General features: G+C 35.0%; 1 protein-coding gene across 1 annotated transcript in view; it reads right to left on the reverse strand.

The window, feature by feature from the left end:
* The window catches only part of LOC104079563 (probable phospholipid-transporting ATPase IIB), a gene marked incomplete at its 5' end in the record, with an annotated part of 75,590 nt that overhangs the window by 41,791 nt on the left and 13,799 nt on the right, over nucleotides 1-20,000 (reverse strand). The window contains 2 exons of the mRNA XM_009581639.1: nucleotides 1,409-1,551; nucleotides 12,252-12,412. Coding sequence (XP_009579934.1) covers nucleotides 1,409-1,551; nucleotides 12,252-12,412 — 304 coding nt within the window. The remainder of the gene's footprint in view (nucleotides 1-1,408; nucleotides 1,552-12,251; nucleotides 12,413-20,000) is intronic.

Below are 20,000 nucleotides of genomic sequence, written 5' to 3' on the forward strand. Positions count from 1 at the left end.
TACTGTAAATTACACATTTCAAGCCTTCGATGAGACAGCACTCTTAAAGTTACATAAATTATCATGATGAAGGGTACAATTAAAATCAATAAGCAGTTTCAAATAGCATACAAATCATTAGCTAACTGAAATAAAACTTGTTAAAAAAGAATTGTTCACTTGCTTTGAAGAATTACCACGCTATAATCAGCAACACACTTTTCTACATGCTAAGAAAGAAGGTGGCAGTTGTCTTTATCTTTTACAAAATAGATGAACAGCATTCAGAATTGTATAGGGTAACATATGTACCTATAGAAAAAAATGAAAGTGTGTTTCAAAAATGTGACAATATATTAAATTTCCATTTAATTTCAAAATATGCAGTAATGGAAGTGTTCAGCATGGGAGGGAATGTGGAACTATTTCAAGCAGAAAGAGAAGTAAACTGTGAATTATGCTTTCTGAACAGTATAACAGAGGCCAACCCTTGCCCCTCCAAATGCTTTCTCACCATTTTGAACTATATTTTACTTAAAACCACTAAAAAATTTCTTCAGCTGTTTGAGAAACAACTTTCTCAGTTCAAAAGTTCAGCTTCTTTAAAAAACAGTATGTCTACCAGAACTGATTTATTTAATCTCAGAAAGAAAGAAGAAAGGAGAAGAAATACTGTATTTGCTACAGAATTTAACTTGTTATTTATTATGACATTTTCCGAAATAAACTTTAAGATTCCTTAAATACATCTAGAACTAAGAGCATGGTAAGATTGTAACAAGTTTCAGTCATAATGGCAGATGGCAGCATATGCAAGCTATTACTTCTTCACACACTTACCTACCTTCTGGTCCTGGTAAGGGTTGGGTTTTCCAGTATACCAGGTCAGGTGTAGTAACAGGTTACAGTTATGAAGATGAAATCATACAGCAGCTCTAGAACTGCTCTTTCTAACATAAAGAGCAATTAACTTCATAGGGATAACAGATGTCATTTTGGAGGCTGATCTTATGACTTGTTTTGGAAATGACTTGCTCTCTTGAAGGCCATTCTTAACTGTTACTATCATACAATATTGCAGTAGAAATGAGGTGCAGAATAAAATAGCATCCTGAGTGCTAATCCAGAGTCTTTTCAGAGTAAGATATATGGTACTCTTACTAACGCTATCCAGTGTCCTGTTACTATAGCAGGAGTGTTCCCACTGGAATAAATCAGATTACTACCAAATACTGACTTTCATGTGTAAGTACCAGCCTACCTAAGCCTATTGGTACGGGTACAAAGTCCTCAAGCACATGTTTAAAATTTTACTGAAAAATAAAAATCAGTACTCTAAATCTACTCTTACATTAACATATGCAAATACAGAATAAAGTTTAGAAATTTTATAAAAGTCATCACATTTCAGAATTGTAACCTGATATACCTGTTTTATCCGTTAGTAAATAAACTAATCGTCCCAACTCTTCTGGTATGGTGCTAGTTCGAACAACTGTTCCAGGAATATTGTCATCTTTCATAATCATCCACCCATAGGCTGCCTTACCCATGTCCAAGTTCACACGTAAACTGCAAAGGAAATTTATACCATAATCAGTGTGAATATTAGGCAAAGTGAAAGTTATAACCATCAAAATAAAACTAGAGCTCTTTTTAGGATACCTGGAAAAAAAAAAAAAATCTTAAAACTATATGCAACAAAAATTTTGGAACAATGCTTTTGTTATGTGTTTGTAGAGTACATAGAACATTAGAAATTCAGGCTCCATCCCAGACTTTTAGAAGCTACTGCAATACAAACAAATGCAATACCATGCCTTCTGCATGAGGCACATTGCAACACTTTGTGGAGATTCTTGACATAATTACATTACTACACTTACACAGGTGAGAATATTATATATACACTTCATCAATAAGACCAGATCACTATTCAAGCCACAGTTTTTATTTGTTAAAAAAAACCAACAGCACCTATGTTTTCTTTATGATGTGAAAGTACCAATATTTTTGTACCTCTTCAAGTCACTGTTTTTTAAAAACCTATTTTTTCTTTAGGAAAATAAAACTATATTTGTCAACTTCACTTTCCCACCACAACCAATCAACAATGCTGCTGTCCTTCCCAAAATGTAGTTACAGTGGCTCTCTATTGCAAAAAGAGAATAGTGCCCAAGGAGCAAAATGCACCTTCATGTGATAGCTTGTGGGCTGGAGTTGCTACTGCCAGCAGCAATAAGAAACTTTTGGGTAGCTCTGTACTAGAAATTGTAACTTGCAGCAAGTTTTACTGATTATATATAGAAGTGCAAATCAAAAGGTTTTTTTCCCAGTTCACTTGGTGTCTGCATATTTATTTGTTACTATTTCCATGTCTACATCATACAAGAATCAATTGCCCTTGCATCTTGTATTCCTAGATTATAATAAAAAAGTCTTCACTCATGCTGGTCAGCGATAACTTTAATCACATTGCTCTTTGCCAAAATCAAATGCTCCAACTCAAAACTCTACACCACCTTGCTCTAGAACTTTATAATGCTACTTTCCTTTAGCTATTCACCATGTTCCTGCTACCATGTCAGAGGGACAGTGACTAAGGAATAGGCATACGTTCATTTCTGTTGACTCTGCTCTAACAAAAATACCGAAAAAACAGCTAGGACAGTGGCTATGTGAACTCTTTGTAGCTAATTTGCCCAGGGCATAGGACTCAGAGTTCCAAATTTAGTAACAGATTTACAGTAACACAACTCTTAAAACTATTCAAAGGTATATCTCAAGGTCAAAATACTGCTAATGCACTTCAGACCTTTTTTAACAGTCCTGAAGTGCTGCTGTACAGCATAACCAAAACAGCAGCCACAAACAGTTTTCATCTGTCCTCTTGCAATCACAGCGACAGATTGATTGCGAATTACCTGAGGTAACAGTGAGTCACAAACTGCAATATCCCATAAGGAAGAGATGCATTTAATTAGAATTGTAAGAACCTCTGAAATTTCAACACACACTGAAAAAATTCGGTTTATTCCATATCCCCTCCTTCCTGAATTCGTACAGCAGAAGACAATGCATGTTCCTGCACAAAAAACCCAAGCCTTTTTGAAACAAGATTCTTGACCATTCAGGATGGTATTTTGTTCTTTAACTAACTCTTATTTTCCCATTAAAAGCAGCAGCAGCAGGAAACCATCCTTCTGCCTGGTGATACACCCCAATTAGTTTTGCAATATCATACCTAACTTCAACTGTCTTCAGACACACAAATATATAAAAAAAAATTAGGACTGACAACAGAAGGAGACACAACCAGATTCTTTTTATTGAAAATGCTACACTATAACAAGGAGAAAAATACTGGAAGTCACTTGCCTCATGCAGGTTAACTAGTTTTACCCTGTCTTACTCAACCCAGAGCCAGTACTGAGCAACCAGTATTTGTATTATGTATGTCTGTTAACGTGCAGAGTTAGAGAGTATATAAGAACCAATGTAACGCTCTTCACACTGAGATATGTATTAGTCAACAGAAGAAACAGCAAAAGATTTACTCCTCTTAGGGATGAGAACGTGCTAGTTAGCCAGTCAAGTACAAAGGATGCTGTCTACCTCGAGAAGAGAAACATGAGCACACTTACTTTAAGAACACCTAGACATTTGCTCTAGCCAGAAATAAGCAGATTAAGTGAAGGATGAAAGCCGCTCATCACCCCACTTCAAAGAGGCATTTGGGCTATAAATATTTTTTTTTCTGCCTGGGCTACTGAGGCAGGAATTCTGTGATGAAAACTCTATTTAAGAGCCGCAATCCCAGGTACATGGCACACAAAGAGAGAAATCCACATGGCTGCTCTACCAATGGAGACCTACAAAGTCATCCAGACAGGAAAAACTGTACTTCAGAAAGATTAAATCAAAAAAGTCTCTCAAAACTGAAGTGCAGTTCATATCTTCATTTGCGTCTTTTATAAGCATGTGTGTTACCTGGGTTTGATGTTCTAAACACTCTCTATATGCATTTAATTATAATCTCACTTAAATGTAATATAAAGGTGAGGAAAAAAAAAGAGAAAATAAGACAGCTTCTCCTGCTGAGCGGTGAGGAGAAATCTGTATTTCAAAACATCGAGGCATTTTAGGAATTACCCTAGCTTTCCAGCATGCACTGCTAAGTGAAACAGAGTGTACTCCCTTTATGCCAATGGACCTAACAGAAAGCTGGCACCACTGGCCTCCAGCGACATAATGTCTCCCCAGTGACTAGTACAGTCCAAGACAGCTTTCTGGGACAGAGAGAGATATTGGGTACATGCTTGAATTGTTAAAATGAGTAAGGAATTAAACAGGGAAAAAATAAACAAAAAATGAGGGCTATAGATGCATTTTTAGTATTAATTCTTAAATTTGTACACTGTATCCTGCTCTGACTTCCTTCACATGGTGCTTGTTGTCTTAGAGGAAATTTCTGTCTTTGAAATCATTGTAGCTATCACCTAGCACATTATGGACACTGCTGTAGCTCTAAAAATGACAGAGGCCTATTAATACTGAGTATGCTTTTGAAACTAGAAATCTCTCCAACAGAGATTCACAGGAACAATCAGAAATACTTAACTGAAAAGTCCAAGAATTTTTACACAATAAAACAAGGAGATACTAAGCTTACTCAACACCAAGCTACTTTCATTGCCTGACAATATTAGCTATCATTTCTCATAAATCCTTTGTGGACCTTAAGAAACCTCATTATATAACCAAAACCATTTTAAATTCACCAGTTTTTAAATCCTTCTCAATTTAATCCAGTTTAAAAGACTCCATACATACCAGTTATTAAAGAAAATGCACAGAACAGCATCATGTGTACCATTAGCACACTGTTGTATCAGTAACACTAATTTTTAGCAAATCAATTAACATGCAATCTTTAGACACAGTATGTTAATACAGGTATTTGAAGGGTGTTGCAGAGAACGGGCCTATTTAGTGAACATAATAGTGTGAAGTTTCTTGTCTCTCAACCTCAGCACTAGTTACTCTAGAGCAGGCAAACCTAAGGGCAACTTTTATCCAACTTGGGGATTTATTCCACCAATAGCCAGGCTGGCACTTCTCTGCAATTCAGCTTCAGAACAAATCAATAACACAACATTTCAGAATCCACTCTGCTTTTCACTACAAGTTGAAAACAGATACTTTTGCTTTTATTCCTTCAAAAACATCAGTAGTGTTTTAGGTTAAACAAATTCATATTCACAGGACTTCTAAATTTCATTTTTTCACAAATGGTAACGACATTAGGCCCCCTTGTAAAGATTTCTGATTTTGTTTTTTAGTCAAAATGGACAAGTTTGCCAATAAGCAAGGGCCTTCACTGAGAAAGTTTCAGACAAATACATTTAGAAACTGCAGAAATATTCTGCCTTTCACGACCCAGTGAAAAGCAATCAAGACCTAATGAAGTTAGCAAAGACAATTTTGTGAACAAAGTGATACTGTGCCTAATAAAATTCAAGTATGAATTTGAATCAAAATCTTATGATAGTTTTATTTGAGCTTTAGCAGGCAGGAAGAACTTCCTGAGCAGTTCTGTATATAAGCAGAAGTTTCATAGAAAAAACCAAAGCCCTGCCAAAACGCCATATACAGTATGAGTTATACATAGTGGTATCCAGTTTTTAAAATAAATGAAGTAATTGAGATGTAGTCTTTTTATTATCAGGACTTCTTTCTAAGTGAAATACTGAAGATCATATTTGGGTCATGTCAGTACCCAGAACTGTACCCAACCCCCTATCGCTATTACTCCCTAACCTTCCAATATCCCTGCCTGCTTGAAACAGCCATAAACTATGCACGGATATACATATTATTTACAATCCAGAAAACAATACAGAATAATTTTAAAATTATTGGTCAAGAAACAACCAAAAGTGTTTTAACGTCAACATGCCTGGAAAGTTAAATCTTCACAGAAAGTGATTTTTGGAGCCTGACAAATTCTATGAACTTAAACTAAACAAATAAAAATAGAACAAAACAGAAGTTACTTCTTTTAAACACAATATTCTGTCAAGATCTGAATAAATGAAAATCAACCCATAGCTCAGCCCTTTAATTTCCCCTAATTCCCCTTCCCCCATATTTTATTTGGAAAGGAAATTTGAATATAATATTCCTTTTGTGCTTAGCCCACTATATACATTTTTATTTAGTGTTCTCTGCTATCTGTCTGATATTCCCAAGAAAAGCCTCAGATTTATGTTCTTGTTTGCTTCATAATTGGTCTCACTAGTTCTCTTGGACTAATTTTTCTAAACTTTGTCTATTCTGTAAGCATATAAAAGGCAATGAAAGAAGGTACACACAGCACTTTACATAAAACACAGCCAACGAATGTAACTTTAAAAGAGAACTCAATCCCACACATTTATGCTTAAATATGTGTGGCAAAAAAATGCGTATCAATCCTATATTGCTATAGCGACTGTGCCACGTAGTTTTTCAAGGGCCACATTAACCTAGGCACAGATAATTAGATGTTGTAACATAGGTAGAACTTAAAACCTCAGGAGGAAATCTGGGGCATAATTAATGAGAAAATTAATCTATGAATTTCTTACAGGCTGAAAACACAGTAGAATGCAAAATACAAATAGAACGCATGTCAAACGAGAGCCTTGGCACAAGAGATGTAGCATATGCAGCTCAGAACAACAGTAATAACTTCCTATTAAAAATGTTTCTTTGTTATTTTCAAATTTATCAGGTCAGATGCCTTCTTTCATTAAGCCTCTTATACAATGGCAACAATATTGACATTAGATGTCTAATACAAATAATTTTAAAAACATGAATATTTTTAATGTATTCCAGACAAATTTGGCATTACTTGCTATAATACTATTAGATCAAAAACAGAAAAACAACTAGAAGCAAATAGGCAATGCTGCAAGGTTAGAAAGGAAAAAGATGTACTGCACTAGATCAGTTAAAAAAGGACTTCTTTTTTTAAAACTGATTATGCTTTCTCTATGTAGCATGAATATCAGACATTGTAAGAAAAGCACAAAGCTAGCTCAGCACCATACTGGGCAGGGTAAGACTTACTCTTAGCATGAGACACACGCACCATAGCTCCTGTTGCATGAAGAAGTCAAAATTAGTTTGTAAAACACCAAGCTTCTTCATATAGTATTTTTCAGTCTCTATACAGATTGCTTTATATATCATGGTATGGTATAATACATCTTTATAAGGATTGCTTAAACTACTTCATGAGTAGCTCTTTAGCTCTTCCACACTGAAAGCTTTGCATCGTAGATCTAACGTATCTTCTGTCTGTATATGTAAGACTACATATACTGATACTCTTACATCTATACATTATACAGATTAGAGCTCTAACATGGACAGCACAAACTACAATATGATTGAAAGCAGCATAGCTGCTTGCTGCTGTTAGATAGGCACTACAGTCCTGCACAGGAGTGAGTTCCCTGGATCTCGGGAATACGCAGAAGCACACTGAATAAAATTTCCTTTTTCATATTTGTATGATCTGGGATTTCATTGGATATGAATGAATTTCAGATACAAGACTTCCTAGCAGTGTTTTCCTCACTGCCCACTGAAAACAGACTGACATGACTTGAAGGATTTTCTTTAAATGCTCCTCTTAAAGACCCAGAAAAAAGCAGCCGGGAGCCAGGTAGGGCCCCAAAACTTTACTACTTAAGTGCAAGGCAGTTCCTTCCAGATGTTTGGGACAGCTTATTTTGGCAGAATGGCTCAGTCCCCAGGAGCCTTGGGGTGTGTGAAGGAAAGGACAAAAGACATTTCAGCTTCTCTGTACACGAAAACTAAAGGATCCTCCTAAAAAGATGGCTGATTAAGCCCTTGCCAATCCAGCTTTAAACTGCTACTAAATATAGAGCCTAGATGATACACATTTTTACCAGATCCCCAGTCAATACCTTATCATTTTATGGTAAATACTCCACATTACTCAACAACTAAGTGGAAGCATGTACGGCTACAAGATTCACATGCCTGTATACGCGAGGCAGTAATTTCACCAAACACTGCTTGGCTAAGCCTAAATTATCTTGAAAAACTTTCCTGGCTACATTTTTTGGGGGAAAAACAAAGCAAACAAACAAAAGGACTCAAGTCAAAGTGCAACTCACGTCGCCTTTCAAGGTGTTGAAGAAGACTGGACAATGAATAAACAGAGTCCCATTACTTGGTGGTGGAGGGGATCCAGTTTGGTGGTGCAGTACCATCATTAAGGCTAGCCTTTTCTTTGGTCTTGGCTGCCATTTCTGAACCGATTACTATGACAGCTCAAGTGAGCTGATGAAGAGATGCTACAGCTAAATGCCAGGTGAAAGGACAGAATTGCATTGTGGCAAGGCTCTCTAACCGCCTGATCATCTTTCTTACACCCATATACACACCGGGATTTTCAGCTCAGTAGTTGAGAGGGTGTATCTCACATCCCACATTGATTGACGTCTCTTCTATTCTCTTGAACTTAAAAATACAAATATTAGTAACTGTCTCTCTGACAGCTCTTTCAAAAAAAATTAAAACTAAAACAACTGATCAAATTAGTAGCTGCAAAAATTAAAGGAAAAACTCCAATACAAATCATGTAAGTCTTGAGGAATTTTAGATGTGTACAGTAAATGTCTTTAGTTCCACACAAAAGGGAAATTAAACTCTCCTGATAAAAATGTAAGCCTGATTTTAAAAAGATATAAAATCAAAAAAGAATGTATCTATAACCACAGTGATAGAGTTAAACTGGGTAACCAAGTGAAAGATAGCGTAACAATGACAAAGCTCTACCTCATCTTCCCCCACCTGAGGTACTGACGTTTCATTAGCATGACTGTTCTTGCCCTCTGCCCTTTGTTAGAAAAGACAATCCAAAATACAAGTTGTTCAACAAAAGGACCTTACTATTTAAAACAAGTGCTATGTGATAACTGCACTAGGTGATATAGTCAGACAAGATCTTGTAAACTAATGGCAAATGTATTTCAATCAATGATTTTATTTAAAACAAGCAATGAAATGGTCCCAGTGACACTGGAGGAACTTATGGATAGGCATTAATGCACTTCAAACTGGCTAGAGCCAACTAAAAAAAAGCCTAAGAATACCAAGGAACATGGAAAAACCCAGAGAATGGGTGAGCAATAATCCTAGAGAGGTTTATTTAGTTTTGGACAGCCTGTCAAGGACTTGCTTTCTATCCTCCTTTTCCAATAAATTTTAAGAAATTCAAATAGATTAACTTTGTAGGGAGGCAGATTGCCTATGGAGGCTCCCTGGGCTATGCTTCCTCCACAGGGGAAAAAGAAACGCCAATTACAGAAGAGTAATTTTAAGGGCCAAATGTTTCTGGGGTGTGGGGCTGTTTAAAACATTTTGTGCATAATGGTTCTAATTTACAACCAATTAAGAGCTGGACTAAGCTTTCAATGTTTGCTTACTACTACTTTTTCTCCATTTTGCTTGATTCCCTGTATGCTACAGAATGTGTGCAATGTTGTGAGCTGGGGTTTTTTGGGGGGAGAAGGGATGGGGGGGTGGGTGTTCGTTGTTGGGGTATTTTTTGTTTGGTTGTGTTTTGGTTTTTTTTTTACAGTTGCTTTATGTTTATACTTCTGAAGTCTTACATGCCCCACAGTAATACCCTTCACACAGTGAAGCAACACTGATCTAGAGGAGTATTTCGGATGCAGCTGAATCACAAGGAACTAGCTGCTCCTCAGAGCAAAAAAAAGTTCTTCTTCCTATTAATTATAGGAGAGACTGCACAGAGATCAGTTAAAATCTGCTAACAGTTAGTTACCTCCTCCTGATGGTCTTCACCAAACATGTCTGACCATGGAAAATTATTTTTATTGCATACCTGGAATTTCCTTTGCCCTGCAAACCAAAAGCCAAACATAACTGCAAAAAACCTCTGTATTTAGAAACTTCCTGAATTCTCTAAAACCATCAATCAACACATTTCACACGTGCATGAGTTCAGATATGCTTTGCCTCTACCAGTCAACCCTGATCTCCCACGTTCATTTCCTTTATCTGTGAAAAGTTCATTATTTCCCCCATATAGCTATTTTTAAAATAATGAGAGGACACAACACCTGGTGCTTCAGCATCATTAGTCTTGTAATTTTCGTCTCCAAGAGTTTACACTCCAAATACAGCCTAAAGAGTAAGTCATTTCCATGCTTAACTTCCAGAAAAGAGGAAAAGAAGTGTAGTTATATTTGAACACCAGCATGACTGGAGTTGTTTATTTTGCTGACAGTGTGGGAAGTGACCCTGTATACGAATGATCTGAGTTGAAGAAAAGTTGGTATAGAAATAGATAAACCTCTAGAGAGAAAAGTATTCTCTGATAGGTTCCTGTCTGATCTTCCATAGAGTAACTACATGGTCCATCTCAGAACTAAATCAATCACATTCTCTAATACTTCCGCTTTGTATATTATCTCCTACAAGCAATTGAAAAATGGGATTAGGTGTATCCTAGAAGTTATTTTTGGAAAAGAACTATTTGGAAAAGAAAACAAGTCCACTAAACAACTCTTTAAGTTGAAAATGAGCTGCTCAATCAACATGTTTTTCAGTGACATATGTTGAACTGTCAATATAGAGTCAAATTTACTTACACCACCTATATGCTTTTAATCCTCTTGCGTCCTGTAACAAAGATATACTTGTCTTTTAACCACTTCAATAAGTTTTGGCTTAGTATGTTTATTATGGAAGAACACAGTGACTGACAAGTGATCCTTTATACTCTTAGCTCATTTTTCCAATCCCCTACATGTCCTTTGATGATTAAGTGCATCTTTCAGCAATATGCAGACTTTACTTATCACTTGAATGCAGCACTTTTTGCCTCTTCACATGGATAAGTTGCTTAATAACTCGAGGGGGGGGGCGGGGAAATGGTGACACAACCTCAACAGCAGCATCATATAAGCAGTAAGGGAGTTATGACAATGACAGTGTTTAGAAAGATACCACAAAAGTGAAACATGAATGTGTAAATAAAAAACAAGAGCGAGTTAAAGGCAGTGGAAACTCTTCTAAGATGATCAGTTTCTACAATGAGATCTCAACTCCCCAGCAGATTTGCTGGAACATTGTCCTTCAATTTCCCAACAGAATCAGTTGCTCTTGCAACACAAAAGTATAAAAATACAAGTCCTTTAAGTTATAAACCTTATGACAGATACATCCTGAGTGTCAAATTGGTCAAATACGATATAGTTCCCTTCACATAGACATGTACTTAAAAAATGTGAACACAGTAACACATAAGTCATGTAAGCTTAGATTAAAATACTTAATGAAATCCTCCTGGTCTTTTTTTCTTATACTACATGGATTTAAATATTGTATTCAAACCTGAGGGGATAGGTCTTAAACCTACCTACCGTTTAGTTGCTGCTAACTCTGTGGCTAGCCACTGGGCTTAGTGAATGATGTATCTCAAACTTAAGAGTTCCAGAGAGCATCTAAAATTAACAATCACCTTAATGTAAACACTGGGTATTTTAACAGGAGAGAGTATTTCCATTTTGCAAAGGCAATACCCATTCAAGGAAAAAAACTCATTTTGGAGCCAGTGTTCTCACTTCTGTGTCCACAGAAGACTCGATTACACACATGGATATTATTTCCTGTTCCAGTTTATCTGCAATTTGAATATACAGTACTCATGCTTAATGAATTAATTAATTCAGGGCAAGTCTCTACTCGGTTACACATGTTAAAAGTCCTCTCGTTGTAAAAGTGCACCTACATTATGCAGCCATTCAATTTAAATTAACCATTGTTGTAGTAAAAAGTCTGTATTTTAACCCAAGAAATGGAACATTTTCGGTATTTAAGGCATTAAAAATAAAGTTCCAAAATATACTTAACAGTTCATTCGAATACATGTTTCCTAAAACCACGTTCTCAAATATACCAAGATTGTATCCTTATTAATACATTTATGCTAGTAAAGGATTAGATATCCTGATTACTCCAGCAAAAAACATTATACAAAAAACCCAACAGTATTGTTTTCTGTACAGTGATCCTTCAAGAATCAGCAGATTTGTTGGCACCTTCTCCTTCAGCTTCCTGATAAGATCAATTTCCTTCACAATGAGAAGCAAGTATAAATTTCAAGAAAGACACATTCAGTGAAATTAGACATTGTGTTTTTCCTTCATTCTTACACATACCTGATTGGGATGATATAGGAAAAGAGGAGGAGGAACCGGAAAAGGTTGCGATACCATGGGCCTACAAATCCTTGCAAGGTTACCATAACAACTGATAGTGCAACTAAGGCCAAAAATAGGGCTTTGGTCAGTTGATTCAACTCCAGGTCCAGCAAGCCAACCTAGAGGAAGAAGTATAAATCAAGTTAGTCATGACTTTTTCTTAAATTGACACTTTTGCGGTGCAAATAATTAGCTATTATTGGCTTTTTTGTTCCTACCTATTAAAAATCCATGCACTTGTAACAATTAATTGCATTTTGATAACTGAATTGATTATTGTTCCTATGCTTGTATGCAATAGATGTTCCCTGGTTACAGGACAATAACAATTCCCAGAACCAGCATGAACTGTCCCAGCCAGGCCTTCTGAATGCCTGACAGATCCCTCCCCCATACCCTGATCCAGGACAGGAACACGGGAGGGCAAGGAGAAAAGACAATTAGAGATGAACAAATGAGCAGGAACAATTTTCTTCTGTCATGCATGCAGCAAAAATACTGGCACTGTATATTCTATTTGCAGGATAGCTACTGCTCATTTACTGCTAGAAGATCAAAAACCTGTTAGATTGAAGAATCCATGGACAAATGCGACAGAGCTACCTTCTCATTCGTGTAACTAGTGTACTGTAACTTGTAACTATACTGCCACACTGGTCTGTAAATCTGAACTCATTTCATAGAAATAATTTTTGATTGTATGACACTTTCAGTTATTCAATATAAGAATAAAAAACAACAATCAAGTGGAATATCCATTTTCAAACCAAAATAGCAAAACAGAGGTTCAACTTTTCATGAGTAAAAAGGTATTTGATTTAGAAACATTTTAGCAAAAACATTGAGAGGCTATCTGTCATCCACTGTTTCTCATGAAAAAAATATTTTTAAGCTATGTAACTAAGACTCTCACCATTTCAATAATGTATGCTGTAGGCTAAGTATTTATACTCCACTTTTTGGGATGCTCTTGTAGTCAGTAAAATATGTGGGAAAATTATGTCAGGAAGAGTTTCCTAGGCCCCATCACAGATGCCCCTTTTATCTCCAAGTCTTGCCAGTAAGACCAGTAAAACATAACACTTCCTTCGATAACAAACAGTCTAAAAAAGAACCACTTTAAATATAGTTCTTAAAAATTCCAGCAATCTTGCTTATACAGGGGCCGTCCCTTCCCTAGAGAACCAGGCAGCTGAAGACCACAGCGGCTGATTTATCAGCTGCATTTAAAAAGCAGCACAACGAGGACAAATATCTTGCAATTTCCGCTGCTTCAACTACTACATAGTTTATGCTTGAATTATTGAGAAAAATAGGTTTTTGGATTAAAATGAAGAAAAATTAAGCCAGGGAAGTAGAGCATGTTTCAAAGCCCAGATCTTTTTGCGTTGACAAAGGCAGCCTAAGTTTCAGGCCTCGCTGAGGATCAGATGAAGTCATTATTCATTCAGTCAGGGAAAAAAGACTCAATTACCTCAACCTAAAGATGCTATCAATGAATGCAAAGTGCATATTTTACTCTATTCATCCAAATCCCATTAAAAAGTGAAAGGAATGATTTAATCTGGCCTTCTAGAGTTGGTCTTTTTTTGTAATAAAATAAAGAATCACTGTCTTGCAATATGCATAACCACTACCTCACACTTTTTTTTCCTGCATCATGGTAGTGAAAGCCTATCTCTCCCCTTAGCTCCCCCTCTGCCCCCCGTAAAAACCCCACCCCAGAATAGAAATGAATAAAGAGCTTCTTTGGAAAGAATGCCACTTTTTGGACAGAAACGTTAAATTTAGTCCTCTGCACACTGATATGTAGCTAATTCAAAGCATTAATACCTTTCTAATTGATGAAGACAGATGTGAATTTAAGTTTGGAAACCAACAAAAATGTGTTTGGAAAGATATTAAGAGAATAAAAAAGTTGATGATGAAAAACTTTCACACCATAAATCTCCTGCACAAGAATATTTTTGTTACTGATAATATAATCCTTTTTAATATAGATCATACTATTGTCTATAGTCAATTTTAATATTTTAATTTACTGTGACAAGTGAAAGCAATTGCAAAACCCCACTTAAGAAGGCACACAAAGAAAGTAAGTTTTAATAGAAATGTATTCTCCATTTCTCAAAAATTAGTTACTATAATGTACTGAGATATACTTAATTAGTTTAATTTTGTGCCTTTCCACTTAAACAATTTCTGCACTCAAACTAATGAAACACTGTTGAATTATCCAGATACATTTCATGTAGAAATTCACTAACATTCTCTAAAATTCATCTGAATATTGGAAAAGTGGGTAAACTTCATTTTAACTACATTGTGATTTTATCAAAGCATTTGTAAAATATACCATCTTAAGAAAGTGATTTCTCTCCTTTGAAAAGAATCATAACCAGAATAATTATGACAATGTAAGAAATAGATGAGTTAAGAATTAGAGTAATTTTCCACATTTATTGCTATTTCCCATATTAGAAAAGCAAATTTTCTTCTACTTGTCATAATATTTGTTCTATTTGAAACAACTGTGTTAACAAAATTAAACACACCACTGGAAATTTTAATCTCCAAGGGAAAATTTGTACATAATGTCTAAGACAACCACAGTAGTTTTGCAAAGGGGCTGCTCTACGATAATGAACACAATAATTGCCTGTATAATCTAAAATGCTACTAATGGCAACAACTGCAAATCCATTTAGCTCCTCTTTAATTTATGCACAAAGTTTTAAATAGCTAATGGTTCTCAGTAAAATAATGGCTTATACCATCAATAAAAAGTATGGCACTGTCTACTTGCATCAAAAAAAGCCTACAAGTTTTTAAGATGTTTTATTCTTGAATGAGGGAATGATTAAAGGTCTAAACTTCACATTAGAAGTTTACCTTGACCACAAGGTATAAGTCATTATCTTATGACAAAAATCTTAATTTAATTAGCAAAAGTTGAAAGCAATAACAAACCTGACTACTGAAGTAGAACACGAACAGCAATATTGCTATTGCTGCCCTAGACGCTTAACTTTTGGGAAAGGTTATCCTCTGAAGCTCTTATTGTAGTAATAGAACAATTCTTCTAACATTATAAAAAGTATATTACTTGGAAAATGAGAAAATTTTTTATGCTATAATATTGAAATGCAAAATTTGATAATTAAACGTTGCATAATGGTAAAGATTTCTCAAAATAGTCCAGTGCAGTCATTTTTTATTCAATTACAGTTTAAAGTGCATTAGAAATAATTGCTCATAAATAGTCTTTTTTAAGCACCCTACTTTAATACTGTTGAAGTATTAAAGCACTATCTGAGGAGAGACTTCCCCCCACAACCAAATTCCTCCATGAAGGTAATTATATTTCAGTAATCAGTCTGGTTCTGCACTGACAAACACCATATTGACTACAATGAAATTTCATGGTATGTATGTTTGAGATAGACTTTTGCTTTAATTTGCACCATAAACATAAAAATTTTCTTTCCTATTCTTAATACATGCTCTGAACTTTATTAAACCTTGAATACTAGTCAATTATTCATGTTTTCATTAATTCTGGTCTAAACTTAGATGTAAAGAGTAAGGTAAGTATTTAAAATTACTGAAATTCAAATAATAGATCTTTCTTCTTTGGGCTGACAAAAACAAGCTTTGCCTAAGAAAAAGGATTCATGGTATTTCACCATTTATAAAAAAATATATTTTTTATATAGACTACTATATACAGTTAACTGCATGTATCTGAACCACTATGGCTTTCCTCAATAATCTGTTAAACCTTTCCTATAGTCCCTAGGAATAATAGATTATTAATCTGTGTTTAAAGGCTAAATAGACACATCATTACCTGTTTACCTTAATCTTTGACACTAAAAACATCTAAACACTAAACTTCGGAATCTGTAAATGCTTCTTCTTTGTTAAGTCTCCTAATTCTAAGGTTATTCCTATGATTCAAATTCTTGACTGCTCAGCAATCCAGGTTAACCACATTAAGCTAATACAACTATGAATCAAAACAAGGAAAGCGAGTGAATTCAAGTTTAGGAAGCATCTTTCCTTAATTCACTGTACTCAAGTAGTGGTCTGACAAGTATGTTTCTCTGCAAGCCTGTCTTGATTAACATAAAAACCACCAAATCTTGCATACAATATGTTACACTTTTTAATTAGTATCTTACTCATTCTTTTAAGCAGTAGATTCAAAGGTAGGAAAAGCAAAGACAACACTGACATATATAAAGTGATCATTTAATGAAAAAAAGTCACGTATCCTGGCTTTTTCTCAGATCTATTTTCAAACATCCCAATCACTTGTTTAGCTGCAAGAGCAACAATGACAAACCTTGAAAACATTTCCTGAAGCACTAAAAACCTATTACAAGTTTTATTCATTTTAGAATTAGAGCAATAATTGTGGTGGTGTGGGGGAGGGTTCTACTTGACTTAGTAAAACTGAAATAAACTTTAGTTATTTAGTCCACTCCAGTGCAGTTATACAAAAGTAATAACCAGAAAATAGTCCATTTGATTCCAGTAACATTTTTCTGTATTTCGTTTGGCAAAAAGAAGTATGGATCCTTCATGCTAGCTTTAATCCCAATACAACATCACTTTGACCAAACTGAAATATTTGGCATTATGTTAATATTGCAGGCTTATGGAACTGAATTCCATCTATTCTACACTGATTTCAAGAAACATTTTTAGATATTTAGCATTAATTGTATCCCCAAAGAAACAAATTACAATTACTTGTCTGTATTTTTACAAAAAACAGCTCATATCCAACAGATAGGCATTTAAAACAGTAGAAATATTTTAAAAGTCAAGAAGAAACACATGGTTATCATCCGAAGGAAGAAGAGTAAGCGGCAAGTAGATAATGTTTTTTGAATGTTTTGATGCGTATTCAAAAACAGAGGTTTAAATGCTCTTTAAGGCAAAATAAATTTATTACATTTTGAAATTACCTTTCTGACTTGCCTTTTTTTACTTTAACAAGCTATTCATAACTGCATAGTATCTATGTTTGAAATAAACTAATCACTTTAGAAACAAAATTCCCTTTTGTAGCTAGTAATATCTATAATGCTAAAAGAAAATGAAGACTTACAAAATTTCTTTCTCTCTTTCTTTTGTTCGTCCATTTTACATCGTTGCCTCTTCCAGACTCAACATCGTCTGAGTTTGGATACTCAAAGTGAAACTTGTAAGTCCTCTCCGGGTTTTTAGAGGTTCTTAGCCCTCTCTATTTCAGTCTACTACAATAAAAACTGTAAGTGAGCTATATCCACAACTGTACTTAAACAGTGGACTCAGCTGCTTGAAAGTAAGGCACTCATTTTGACAAATACTGGTCACAGATTTCATAACCTTCTCAAGTGTGTCTTCTTTTTCAACTGTGTCCTGATTTATCCTAATGTCAATGATTTACTGTATCTGTAGTAAAACATTGTGTTTCAAAAGATGAAAATGAGAGAAATTGAAAGTGATCCATTCTTAAATCCAGTTGACTATAAATCTGGTTTTCATTAACACTTTTGCAGTTTGCTCAACTATCCCAATATCTCTAAATATTCTTCAATCTGATGTCTCTTTTTAGAATAAGTCTTTACATATAATAACAAAGCCACATCATTGATATTTGCCTCTACCTTATTTCAGTATTTTGCTCTAAGTTGGCTGAAGGCTAAAAAGACCTGCGGCAGTTAAAGAAATGCCATGTATAGTTTGGTCAGCAGAGGGTGCTCAAGATTGGTGCTAGCCACTGTTTTCAAAAGCTCGCTGTCGGTAATGCAGTACCACGCACAGCACTGTACTTTTACAGGGCGACTTGTATTTCTGTGAGATCTTCCTTGGCCGACAGCATTTAATTCGTTTAGTTTCAGAGTTAATTATTCGAAGGACTTTAACAATTCAGATTGTGTACTGAAACTATTATATTTCCTTCTCAGCAAAAAGTTACACTTCATATACCTTCATACAGTCACAGACTTGCACCTTAAGGTGCCAGTAGTCAGATGCTGTGCGACCATATGTTCTCCAACTTCGCTATGTATTTGTCACGCACAAGATTGATAAAAACGTGCACTGAGCATATTAAGAAACTGAAAAGGTTAGTGGCTTCTTAAAACTCTGGTACCCATATAGGGATCGTGCTGTATTAGTAACATACCCTCCTCCTATTAGCAGCTATCAATCGAAAACATTTTCTCAAGACCACCCATCAATTTAGAATAATTACTTCAATAATCTAAGCTAACTTCAACAACCAAAAGCATTCACACAGCAAAACTCTTAAGACATCCATTTTTTCAATTTAAAACAATCTAGGTACACAAGATTTCATACAGAAGACATGCAGAATTTCTAAGCACTCACAATCCTCCTCACATCTGATCAAAATTGGAAAGACATGGAATTCCAGGGGAAAAAAGATCAGGATTTAAAGATGTTTGATTTTACACTGGAACACTACTTTCAAGTTTATATTTCACCTGTAACTTCTACAAATGCTTGTTATATCTTCTTTAAGCTTGATCATCACCAGCTTCAACTCAAGACTTTTCTAGCATACTGTCATGTAATCAGTTCTTTCAACAGTCAGAATACAGACTAAGCAGCTTTACATATTACACACTATTATTAAAACATACTCGTGGAGATGGCATTTTTTCAAATCTGAGTAGATTAAAAAAACATGGCTTATTCTCTCACAGATAAAAATAATTAGCTTTGCCAAAGTAACTGCAAAACTAGCACAGGGAGAACCGGTCCCCAAGTTTTTATTGTGTAGAATTTGCAATTATACAAATAAATAAGTATTTTAAATTGTGATATATGTAAAAAAAGTAAATGAAATAGCTCAGTAAGAGGTACTACTTCCCTCAAGAAAAACAATTACAAAAGGGACCTAACAAACTGATAGCAACAGCTAGCTCTTTCCTTTGTGTAAATTTTGGGAATTCTAATATATCTACACTTCAGACCATGCAGCTGACTGGTCTAAGTAATTTTTTCATTCAGAAAGCTGCACATATTTATTTTTGTCACTGTAGGGACTGAATTTGTGTTTTATATATATGTTACACTGTATGTTTAATAAGATTTCATAAATGGTATGAGAACCTTTTCAAAGGTTCTTTTCAAAGCTTTTTCAAAGATGTCTTTGAAATTAAGCAAACACTTGAAAACATGTATCTAAAGAAATCCAACATTTGCTTACTCCAGATTAAAAATAAAATGTTAGTAACTCAGCTCCTCATAGACTATCTAGATTAAGCTATTAGCAGAGATTACTACAGTTTTGAAGAGTTTATCTCATAATAGGGCTAGGGGAAGAGAGGTCAGAGCTAAGGTTATCAAAACACACATGGCAATTTTTCCATTAAGAATTCAATTAAATAAACGAAGCCAAGAAGCCATGAAGTTTAAGCTCGTTTTAAGTTTTACCATTTCATCCCAAATCAACAGTAAGACAGTTAAAACGTTTTTTTTTTCCTTCCATCTTACTCAAGGTTAAATTGAGAAGTGCATTTGAAAATTACTTTCCACGTGAATTACAGACATTATTTCATTATACCTTGATATTTTAAAAGTTACAAGAAAGTTTGAAAAAAAAACTTTATCAGGAAACAGTGGCACACATTAAGTTGGTCCTTACGCCATAAAAATACATGGAAATCAGAGCTGCAACTTTTC

Source organism: Fulmarus glacialis, unplaced genomic scaffold (genome assembly GCF_000690835.1).
Source record: "Fulmarus glacialis isolate BGI_N327 unplaced genomic scaffold, ASM69083v1 scaffold24227, whole genome shotgun sequence".
Taxonomy (NCBI): domain Eukaryota; kingdom Metazoa; phylum Chordata; class Aves; order Procellariiformes; family Procellariidae; genus Fulmarus; species Fulmarus glacialis.